General features: G+C 39.7%; 1 protein-coding gene across 1 annotated transcript in view; it reads right to left on the reverse strand.

The window, feature by feature from the left end:
• Positions 1 to 12,034, reverse strand: part of tubgcp6 (tubulin gamma complex component 6) — a 66,319-nt gene that overhangs the window by 53,798 nt on the left and 487 nt on the right. The window contains exons 2-5 of the mRNA XM_088340573.1: positions 6,514 to 6,565; positions 4,670 to 5,458; positions 2,647 to 2,810; positions 1,294 to 1,507 (exon numbers count right to left, since the gene is read on the reverse strand). Of these exons, the coding sequence (XP_088196699.1) occupies positions 1,294 to 1,507; positions 2,647 to 2,810; positions 4,670 to 5,458; positions 6,514 to 6,546 (1,200 nt within the window). The 5' untranslated portion in view covers positions 6,547 to 6,565. The remainder of the gene's footprint in view (positions 1 to 1,293; positions 1,508 to 2,646; positions 2,811 to 4,669; positions 5,459 to 6,513; positions 6,566 to 12,034) is intronic.

Raw genomic sequence — 12,034 nt, forward strand, 5'->3', positions numbered from 1 at the left:
AGCGCTTTGGGAAGTCTTCATTGACTTGAAAAGGGCTATATAAATTTAGATCATTTCATATCATTTCATTTCACAAATGTGTTTTTTTTTTACAAATAACTTATTTACTGTTGAAATGTAATTAAAAAAAATGCTGTGTTATGCACAACTGTATGGATTAAGGACCCGATCCACTATATTTTACATGCTACTTTGCCGCCATAAGCTGGCTGCTATGGAGAACAGCATTTACCTTCCAGCTCTGTCCTAGAGAAACCATATATTTTTCCATTCGTCATCTGCACTGCTAACCCTTAATAGGGTCGCGGAGGTGCTGGAGCCCATTCCAGAAATCTTTGGACAGTGGGCAGGGGACACTCTGAACTAGTTGCCAGCCTGTCTATATTTTTCCAAAGACCCACATGTGGCTCAAAAGCAAGTTTAGCGGGTGGAGAGGTCTAACTTTGTTGGAGATAGAAGCATCTTACTCTGAAGTTTCGAGTTTTTTTGTTGCCTTAATGTAGCTTTTAGACCAGGGGATTGTGTATTAAGTCTGTACAACCCTTTGAGACTTCTTGTGATTAAGGGTTGTACCAATAAACATGACTCGACTTGGTTAGCAAATCAGAATGCAGAACACAATGCACAATCAAAATCTGCAAAGTAGTGAAAACGCAATACAACTGTACTCAGAAATGTCCAGGCTATGTTGGACAGAGCAGCTCTAGTCTCAACAACATTACTTTTTTGGGACATGTTAAACAAAGCTGAATAAAGTTATTTTACTTGTTAAAAAAAATAATGATACACATAACACTAGTTGGGTGGCACGGTGGATGGGTGGTTAGCGCGCAGCCCCACGGTGCAAATGTTTAGGGTTCAAGTCTAGCTACTGCAGCCTTCCCGTGTGTTTGCATGTTCTCCCCGTGCCAGCCTGGGTTTCCTCCAAGCCCTCCGGTTTCCTCCCACATGCTCAAAAACACGCATGTCAGGTTAGATGGCTGGTCCTGAATGTCCCTAGGTGTGAATGAGTGAGTGAACTGTCTGTCACTGTGTACCCTGCAACTGGCTGGCAACCAGTTCAGGGTGTCCCCTGCCCACTGCCCGAAGACAGCTGGGATGGGCTCCAGGACCCCCGCGACCCCACTGAGGGTAAGCGGTGCAGATAATGGATGGGTGGATGGATAACACTAGTTGGATTTTGAATTATCTTCTATTTGTTCTTCTAAATATAGCATGCAGTTAAAAAAAGTTAACTGTATCACTCTCCCATAGCAATATTTCTTTGATAATCGTAAAGTGGGCAAACTGTACCTGGTTGAGAGGAAAGGTCGCGGACGCCACGCCAATAAGCACGTTCAGGACGTCGCCTACCAACTCGCCCTGAGAGTCGATGGGTAGCGGAAGGAGCGGGGAGGGCTCGCCACCGCTGACCACCCTTATTTCGCCTTCCCAAAGGCGGTAGAGCTGGTCGAAGGCCTCCCTGCCACTCTCGCTCAGGTACAGGGACTCCCTGGTGCCGGGTGGCCTGCAAATGATTGGGCACATTTTGGATGCAAGCATAAAAATGGGTGAATTTATTTAATGTCCTTCAAAGTACGATTTATCATTAGATACACCAAAGAGTTGTTTCCCTTGTCTTGTTTTTTGACGTTTATTTATATCTTTCAGGCCGACTTTCTGTTTTCTCCATTCTTTAACATTTGTCTCTGGTACCATAGATAAAAATAGTGTGATAATGAGATAAAATCGAATGCATGTGACACACAAATAAAAATAATACTCCTGCCCGCACCACCTCAAATGCCCGATTCACTCTGGTAACTCTCACAATATACCCCTGCCCACCTAAAAAGCTTTTCTCCTCGGATCTATACAATGCACGTACTCAGGACTTGTTGAATTTCTCCTAGAGGTGAAAGATTTTCATGCTTTTGTACGTCTTAAAATGTATTTTTTTCATGATGGGTACTATACCACAGTATTTTCCATATGTTTGACACTGAAAGGTACAATTGATTTTAAAGCACACCTTCCAAAAAGTTTTCTGTCATACATTTTTTTAATAAAAAAAAAACAATGGACTATAGGCACACAGAAATAAAACTATAGTAAGAGATACCACAGTTACTAGAGTATAACCGTTGCCCATCATTGAATCAGATCATGGAATGTTGCTGACCAAGATCAGAAAACATTGCATGCGACAGGAATTGATTCCCAGTTGTGGAAGTGAGAGTGCCAAAACCTAACCACTAGAACACCAGTAATACAGATATCACACTATAGGGCATTTGATTTTATCCCATAATCACACTATTTTTACTCACTGTGAAATTAATATGAGAGAATGGAGAAAACAAAGTCATCCTCAAAGAAAAAGTTAACGCAAAAAATGCCCAACGAGGGAAACAACTCTGGTATATCTGATGATGGAGACGGACTTTGCGTTTATTTGAATCTTTCTGGACTAAATTCTGTTGTGAAATTATGTGGAGTATTGCTTACATATAAATACTGTATGCATTTTTGATTGTCACACTGGGTTATAAAGCACAATTTCTGGCCAAATGAGGGTTTCAGGTGCGACTTATAGTCCGAAAAAAAACGCTGATTTAGATGTAACACATTTCAAATTAATTTCTTAGAATACAATTTAAATTTTACCAGCCGACGGATTCCCAGCAGCGACGCACGCCGGGCTGGAAAGTTTTTAGGGCTTCCCACACGTCGATTTCCGGAACTGGGCTGGGCTCTGACTGAGAGTCCGGCGTCAAGTTGGAGCCGGACTGAAAGCCTTCATCTTCAGATTGATCAGACCACGGTGGAACCTGGACCAAATATTGCCATCCATTTATTGCTTATTTGTGTAAATAAAGACAAAGTTACTAATGCTGGACCGGGGTTCTCCAACCTTTTTCAAGCTGAGGGCTACTTTTTGTTCCTAATTAGCGCAAAGAGCACCCAGTTTGATACATTTCTAAAACAGCAAATTAGCCTGATGGCTTGCTAAATAGCTAAAAACGTAGCTTGATAGTTAGCTAGAAAGATAATCAGGTAAAAACTAACCCAGAGATAGATAGCGACCTATACGAGTAAAAAAATAACTAAATAGCCAGATAGAAAGTTTAAAAAAAAGCTAGATAGCTAGAAGGAGGCCAAAATTTAGCTCAATAAGTAGCAAAAAATAAAAACTTTAGTCCAATATCCTGCAAAAATTGTAAAAAGCTAGCTAGATAGCTTACTGAATAGCTATATAAAATAACTTAATAGTTCGATGGAAAAAGGTAAACAGGTAAAAAACTAAAAGGGAGCGAGATAGCTAGCTTAAAGCATAAAAAAACCAATAACATGGCCAGACCGAAAGCTAAAAAAAGCTAGATAGCTAGCTAGAAAGCAGGCCAAAATTTAGCTTGAAAACCAGTGAAAAAGATTAAATGTAAGCTAGATAGCATGCAAAAATGTAAAACGTTAGCTAGATACCTTGTTCAAAAGCTTAAAAGGTAGCCAGATCGCTGGCTAAAAAAATCACCCATTTTGCTCATTCACCGCACACATAAATTGGAATTTAGTTTTTTGTATTCCTTGTAAAATAAGTCATTTAAAAGACGAAGAAAAAATGGTTTAATACATGAATAGAATCTCATTCTATTCTCCTTCCTTAAAAATAATTATCAATATTTTTTGTCATCACTCGAGTGCTAATGGCAGCTGCTAATGCCTGTCAACTAAACTCAATCTAATCTTTAGAAGGACTGGAAAAGTTAACAAATGAGGTTTAAGAAAAATGATAAAATACCTTAGAATCATACTAGTTAACAGCAAAATATTTCCTAAAATGTTTGTGTGTCCCTTTGCTGGACTTTGGCTAGCGTATAAACAATGGGAAGTTAAATTATTCCAGTTGAGCCGTTTTCATTTGTAAATGTCACAAAACAAAGTACGTGCTTTGTTTGTGACATTCTGTTCTTTTTTCCCCTGAAGTTGATTCGCTGATGAGTTTAATTGACTATTTTTTTGCTTAAGCTAATACGACTACCCGCCCCAACATCATCATAAAATACCTCATACTCCTGTTTTCTTGTTACTATTCACTTGCTTCCTTATCCAGAATTAAATTAACCCCCCAAAAAAGGTACTGAAAAAAGGGAAGAGAAGTGCTATTTATTTTTCCTAATAAGCACCTACTTCACTCAAAGTACAATTAATTTGCTGGTGTTAATTGCCTTTTAAATCTTTAAGGAATTTTACTTATTGTGTATAACCTACTTGGCTGGCTGGATTTTTAAATGCCTTTGTTTTTTGAAAGAATTAAATAAACGAAACAGTTAAAATTAGCAGTGAGTAAAATTCCTGTCGTATAGTTACCCATTTATATTGTACCTTTATTTACAAGTCAGTGCAAAACAAGCATTTCCTTTGTCGGTTTCAGGTCCAAATTCTTATTACAGAGCATCCCTGTTGTTTGTATTTTATATTTACAGCAAGATTCTGAGAAAAAAACAACATTGTAGTGATGTAAAAAAAAAGGGAATTAAAAATTGATGTTTTATTTTTGGCGCAAAAATTTCGAGGGCTTTTCCTCTTGTCCCATCCCTTTTAATGATTGAAGTCAATTATTCAAGTAACATTATATTTGTGTTCATTAATCTGCAACAAAAGAAAAGTAGAAAAAAGGAAAAACACCTACCCTGATGGCAAGCCCAGTCACATCAATGTTGCCGGGCACAGGAGGAAGGTCCAGTCTGATGTCCAGATCTGAAGTCCGAGTATGCTGCAAAGCTCCGAACAAACTCATCCTGGTCTCTTTCTCAAATCTCTCCTCTGCGTCCATTTTCGTCCATAAAGTCCCCAAACAAGCACCGGGCTGAGCTTCCATCAAACTCTGACTCCTGCACAAACTATCCACGGAGGCCCACTCTTCCCCGCAAACCAGCTCCAAGGCGTGAGCCTCTAGCATCTGTAGTTCCTCGCTCTGGTACGGCCACGTTGGGGGACGACGGAGCACGGGTCTCTCCCTCCTCATATAATCCCGACTAAAGGAAGGCAACGGCGGTGGCGAGGACCCAGCAAGGTGCACCAGGAGCTCCAAAATGGAATCCACCTCGCTCAGTCCCGAGGAACCCCCCTCGGAGAGCTTCCCCAGAAGCTCCTCTAGCCTTTCTGCCTCCTCCCGGCAGCCCGACACCCTCAGGTCAAGGCAGATCATCAGGACTCTGTTTCTGGGTGGAGAGCTCGCTGCCAAGCCGAAGGCAGTGGGTGTTTTGGTGCCGTTCTGGAACAGCTTGGAAAGAAGCACGCCGTAGGCTCGCTTTTTCACAGCTCTCCGGAAGGTTTCTCTGGAGACGCCTCCCAGGGCCCGACGCTTCCAGGACACCCCTGCCAGGCTGCTGTCGCACAGGGCGCCCAGCAGCTCGGTGATGCTGGAGCTGGTAGGATGCTGGGGGCTCGGGTACATGTTTCCACTTCCTCCTCTGACCTGGATGAAAGGAAATATGTTGACAACGTGAGATGACCTGCATTTTTTTGTTGTTTGAACAATTTTATTGACACTATGGACAGCAAATAAACAATGTGAGGTTTGAACATTTTTTCTTGACAATTTTAAAAGCAATTAAGCATATTCACAATTTCATGCTAAATTCTAAATAATTATGATTATGGTTATTAAACACAACATTTATTCAAACTTATTTCTAAACTCAACTTGCAAAAAGATATACCAAATCTAGGGGTGCATGATAATAATCAGGACGAGAGTTGGAGAACCAATACGGTCAAAAAATAAGATAGAGAAACATACAACAATGTATGAGGAACAACTTCTTCCCAAAACCATTACCACCCTGAACTCCCATCTACAGTGTCCATGAGCACAATTTTCTGTAAAACTGCCACTGTGAATATTCACATATTTATTGTATAGCACACGTTTATCTTTTTCATTTGTTTTAATTGCACTGAGAGAAGAAGACCTCAAATTGTGTTATACTTAAATAATGACAATAGAGGCAATTCATTCATTCATTTGACGTCACAGTTGTTGGTCAGAAAAATATAATTGACCTGATAATTTGTCACTTGATGTTATATTATTCAATTGGCCGATACTCTTGGTTAGAAGAAATCTTAGCATTTATCTTTCTTATCAGAATATATTTTGATTTTAAGTAGAAGTAGAAGCACAACTTGGTCATGTTCCCTCTCTACCTCTTCAGAATGTGCAAGGATGGGTATTGACTGTGATGATTGTTTTGATAAGTGAGTGAGTGAAATATTTTTTGTGCCCAAAGCATGAGTGACGATAGGTATTGCAACACTTATGCTTAGAATTAATGTATTTTTACAAAACTAACACACCCATAATCATATAATCATATGTCAGTGTTATGGTACTCATAACAAAGTTCTGTCATTGTATTTATTTCAGGAAAAACAAATTAGGTATTGATGAATTGATAAAGTCAAGCTCTCTTACTGTACATTTTTACCAAAGCTGTGTTATCCTAATGTCATTGTAATAAAAGACCTTACCTTCTTCTCCTGCTGTGCATGACTTTGGAACATGAGTGGACTCTCCACAGACCTGTGACAAAAACGGCCAGATGCAGAAATAACAATCACTATTCTCACATTTGAAAATATATAACCCACTAATACAGAATAAAGGAGCAGTGGAGTTGTTTTTTTCCCCAATAATCAACAACAAATCCAGCATGCATTTTGAACAGAGAAATGACGAACAACCAGGACTAAAATATTTTTTGACACATAATTGGCCTTGCTTGACAACTATTACATTTAATAGCAAATAAAGCCATTCATAAAAATCTGTATTGCTACCAGGGAAATATTGATTTACAGTCTTCTGTTATTTTTTTTGACAAATAACCCCAAAAACTCTATGGATGTCTACCGTTTACATTAAAGAGGAATAAACAAAATATTTTAAATAGTTTTGCATTTGGGGAAAACTTATAATGGGAAATATTCACAAATTCACGTTTTTATTGTTTCACAACACATTTTAAAACACGCCAATAATCCTGGGAAATCCACGATGATAACATTTTTGTTGAACATTATTATCTGCCCGTTGCCAGCCAGTCGCAGGGCACACAGAGACAGACAACTCACTCGCTCATTCACACCTAGGGACAATTTGGACCGGCCAATTAACCTGACATGCATGTTTTTGGAATGTGGGTGGAAATCTGGAGCGCCCGGAGGAAACCCACGCAAGCACGGGGAGAACATGCAAACTCCACACAGGAAGGTTCGATCTCATGACCTCAGAACAGCGCCGCACACGCTCTAACCACTGCGCCATACATGTATATATATATATATATATATATATATACTGGACTGTCTCAGAAAATTAGAATATTGTGATAAACTTCTTTATTTTCTGTAATGCAATTAAAAAAACAAAAACGTCATACATTCTGGATTCATTACACATCAACTGAACTATTTCAAGCCTTTTATTATTTTAATATTGCTGAATTTGGCTTACAGCTTAAGAAAACTCAAAAATCCTATCTCAAAATATTAGAATATCATGAAAAAGTATACAAGTAGGCTATTCAACTAATCACCTGAATCATCTAATTAACTCGAAACACCTTGCGAGGGTTTCCTGAGCCTTAAAAACACTCAGCTTGGTTCAGTAAACTAAATCACTGCTGATCTGACTGCTGTCCAGAGGACCATCATTGATACCCTCCATCAGGAGGGTAAGACACAAAAAGAAATTTCTCAAAGAGCAGGCTGTTCACAGAGTGCAGTTTCAAAGCATATCCACAAAAAGTCTGTTGGAAGGGAAAAATGTGGCCGGAAACGCTGCACAACCAAGAGAGATGACCGCAGCCTTAACAAAATTGTGAAGAAGAGCCGCTTCCAGAATTTGAGGGAGCTTCAAAGACAGTGGGCTGAAGTTGGAGTCCAGGTATCAAAAGCCACAGTTCACAGACGTGTCCGGGAAATGGGCTACAATAGCCGTATTCCCATGGTCAAGCCACTTCTGAACTCAAGACAACGGAAGAAGCGTCTGACTTGGGCTATGGAGAAGAAGCACTGGACAGTTGCAGAGTGGTCCAAAGTCCTCTTTTCAGACGAAAGCAAGTTTTGCATTTGATTTGGAAGTCAAGGCGCCAGAGTCTGGAGAAAGGCTGGAGAGGAGCAAAATCCAAGTTGCCTGAAATCCAGTGTGAAGTTCCCACAGTCAGCAATGGTTTGGGGAGCCATGTCAGCTGCTGGTGTTGGTCCACTGTGTTTCATCAAGTCCAGAGTAAATGCAACTGTGTACCAAGAGATTTTAGAGCACTACATGCTTCCATCTGCTGAAAAGCTCTATGGAGATGAGTATTTCATTTTTCAGCATGATCTGGCACCTGCCCACAGTGCCAAAACCACCAGTAACTGCTGCACTGACCATGGCATCACTGTCCTTGATTGGCCTGCTAATTCCCCTGACCTGAACCCCATCGAGAATGTGTGGGGTATAGTTAAGAAGAAGATGAAAGACACCAGACCTACAAATGCAAATGAGCTGAAGGCCGCTATCGAAGCATCCTGGGCATCAATAACACCTCAGCAATGCCACAGGCTGATTGCCTCCATGCCACGCCGGATTGATGCAGTAATCCGTGGAAAAGGATTCCCAACCAAGTACTGAGTGCATCAATGGACATTTTCAAATGTTTGATTTAGTTTTGCTGTTATAAAATTATTTTTTTTACTTGGTCTGAGGAAGTATTCTAATATTTTGGGATAGGATTTTTGAGTTTTTTTCAGCTGTAAGCCAAAATCAGCAATATTCAAATAATAAAAGGCTTGAAATAGTTCAGTTGATGTGTAATGAATCCAGAATGTATGACATTTTTGTTTTTTTAATTGCATTACAGAAAATAAAGAACTTTATCACAATATTCTAATATTCTGAGACAGTCCAGTATATATATATATATATATATATATATATATATATAATAATAATAATAATAATAATAATTTCCTTGTATTGTCATTCTGTGTAACAATGTACACAGAACGAAATGTCGATTGCACCTGACCCGTTGTAGTGAGCCGATGCAGCCGCAGCCAACAGAGGGCGCCGCCGACCACTTTTTAAGTCTTAGGAATGACTCGGCCGGGGCGCGAACCACCGACCTCCCAGTCTCAAAGCGGGCGCCTTACCATCTAGGCTACTGAGCTGGTATACAGTAATCCCTCAGTTATCGCGGTTAATGGGGACCAAAACCAAAAGTGAAAATCCGCAAAGTAGCGACGCCCCTTCAAAAATGCCCAAAAAATATATATATATATTATTATTATTTTTTTTAATCATTTTATATTATTATTGTTATTTTTTTAGACCTGCGAAGCTCTGAACCCGCGAACGTGGAACCACGAAGTAGCGACGCCCCTTCAGAAATGCTTTGAAAAAAAATAAAAATAAATAAATAAATAAATAAATATATATATATATATATATATATATATATATCTCATCTCATCTCATCTCATTAGCCGTACCGCTTATCCTCAGTAGGGTCGCGGGGGGCTGGAGCCCATCCCAGCAATCATCGGGCAGTGGGCAGGGGACACCCTGAACTGGTTGCCAGCCAATCGCAGGGCACACAGGGACAGACAACTCATACGCTCATTCACACCTAGGGACAATTTGGACCGGCCAATTCACCTGAAATGCATGTCTTTGGAATGTGGGAGGAAACCGGAGTGCCCGGAGGAAACCCACGCAAGCACGGGGAGAACATACAAACTCCGCACAGAAAGTCTGGAGCTGGATTTGAACCCACGACAGGTTCCCATGACATGAACTGTGCCGCACAAGCGCTAACCACTGCGCCGCCGTGCTGCCCTATATATATAGATATATTTATTTATTTATTTTAATTATTTTATTTAATTATTGTTATTTTTTTAGACCTGCGAAGCTCTGAACCCGCAAACGTGGAACCGCGAAGTAGCGAGGTCCCACTGAGTGTGTGTATATATATATAATTTTATTTTAAACTTCACATCTATAATAATAGTCTGAAAAAAATAAAAAATAGTCTGTGTAATAACCTGTGAAGCCCTTTGTGATTAAGGGCTATAAAAATAAAAATTACTTGACTTGACATCTGCACACATTTTGATAGTTTCCTGACACATTGGACCACAAAAGCTCATTGCACGTTCTTTTTTATTTGTAATAAAGGTTAAAATATAATCTTCTTAATAGTTTGCCAATCGGGAAAATGTATTTAGGGGATTGCACCTATTGCATTTTTTAGTTGCTTGACATATTATTATTATTACAAGTCAATGATACTGGGAACAAATATACTGGACTGTCTCAGAAAATTAGAATATTGTGATAAAGTTCTTTATTTTCTGTAATGCAATTAAAATAACAAAAATGTCATACATTCTGGATTCATTACACATCAACTGAACTATTTCAAGCCTTTTATTATTTGAATATTGCTGAATTTGGCTTACAGCTTAAGAAAACTCAAAAATCCTATCTCAAAATATTAGAATATCATGAAAAAGTATACAAGTAGGCTATTCAACTAATCACCTGAATCATCTAATTAACTCGAAACACCTTGCGAGGGTTTCCTGAGCCTTAAAAACACTCAGCTTGGTTCAGTAAACTAAATCACAAGTATGGGGAAGACTGCTGATCTGACTGCTGTCCAGAGGACCATCATTGATACCCTCCATCAGGAGGGTAAGACACAAAAAGAAATTTCTCAAAGAGCAGGCTGTTCACAGAGTGCAGTTTCAAAGCATATCCACAAAAAGTCTGTTGGAAGGGAAAAATGTGGCCGGAAACGCTGCACAACCAAGAGAGATGACCGCAGCCTTAACAAAATTGTGAAGAAGAGCCGCTTCCAGAATTTGGGGGAGCTTCAAAGACAGTGGGCTGAAGCTGGAGTCCAGGTATCAAAAGCCACAGTTCACAGACGTGTCCGGGAAATGGGCTACAATAGCTGTGTTCCCATGGTCAAGCCACTTCTGAACTCAAGACAACGGAAGAAGCGTCTGACTTGGGCTATGGAGAAGAAGCACTGGACAGTTGCAGAGTGGTCCAAAGTCCTCTTTTCAGACGAAAGCAAGTTTTGCATTTCATTTGGAAGTCAAGGCGCCAGAGTCTGGAGAAAGGCTGGAGAGGAGCAAAATCCAAGTTGCTTGAAATCCAGTGTGAAGTTCCCACAGTCAGCAATGGTTTGGGGAGCCATGTCAGCTGCTGGTGTTGGTCCACTGTGTTTCATCAAGTCCAGAGTAAATGCAACTGTGTACCAAGAGATTTTAGAGCACTACATGCTTCCATCTGCTGAAAAGCTCTATGGAGATGAGGATTTCATTTTCCAGCATGATCTGGCACCTGCCCACAGTGCCAAAACCACCAGTAACTGGTGCACTGACCATGGCATCACTGTCCTTGATTGGCCTGCTAATTCCCCTGACCTGAACCCCATCGAGAATTTGTGGGGTATAGTTAAGAAGAAGATGAAAGACACCAGACCTACAAATGCAAATGAGCTGAAGGCCGCTATCGAAGCATCCTGGGCATCAATAACACCTCAGCAATGCCACAGGCTGATTGCCTCCATGCCACGCCGGATTGATGCAGTAAGCCGTGCAAAAGGATTCCCAACCAAGTACTGAGTGCATCAATGGACATTTTCAAATGTTTGATTTAGTTTTGCTGTTATCAAATTATTTTTTTACTTGGTCTGAGGAAGTATTCTAATATTTTGAGATAGGATTTTTTTCAGCTGTAAGCCAAAATCAGCAATATTCAAATAATAAAAGGCTTGAAATAGTTCAGTTGATGTGTAATGAATCCAGAATGTATGACATTTTTGTTTTTTTAATTGCATTACAGAAAATAAAGAACTTTATCACAATATTCTAATTTTCTGAGACAGTCCAGTATATGTGCACTTTCGTAAACATTGACAGGTTTAGGGCAGATTATTTATTTTATTCATTTTTTACAGGTATTTATCCAATTTTCAGCGATAATAATTAT

This window comes from Urocampus carinirostris, chromosome 7 (genome assembly GCF_059441175.1).
Source record: "Urocampus carinirostris isolate Australia breed hairy pipefish chromosome 7, RoL_Ucar_1.0, whole genome shotgun sequence".
NCBI classification, from domain to species: Eukaryota; Metazoa; Chordata; class Actinopteri; order Syngnathiformes; family Syngnathidae; genus Urocampus; species Urocampus carinirostris.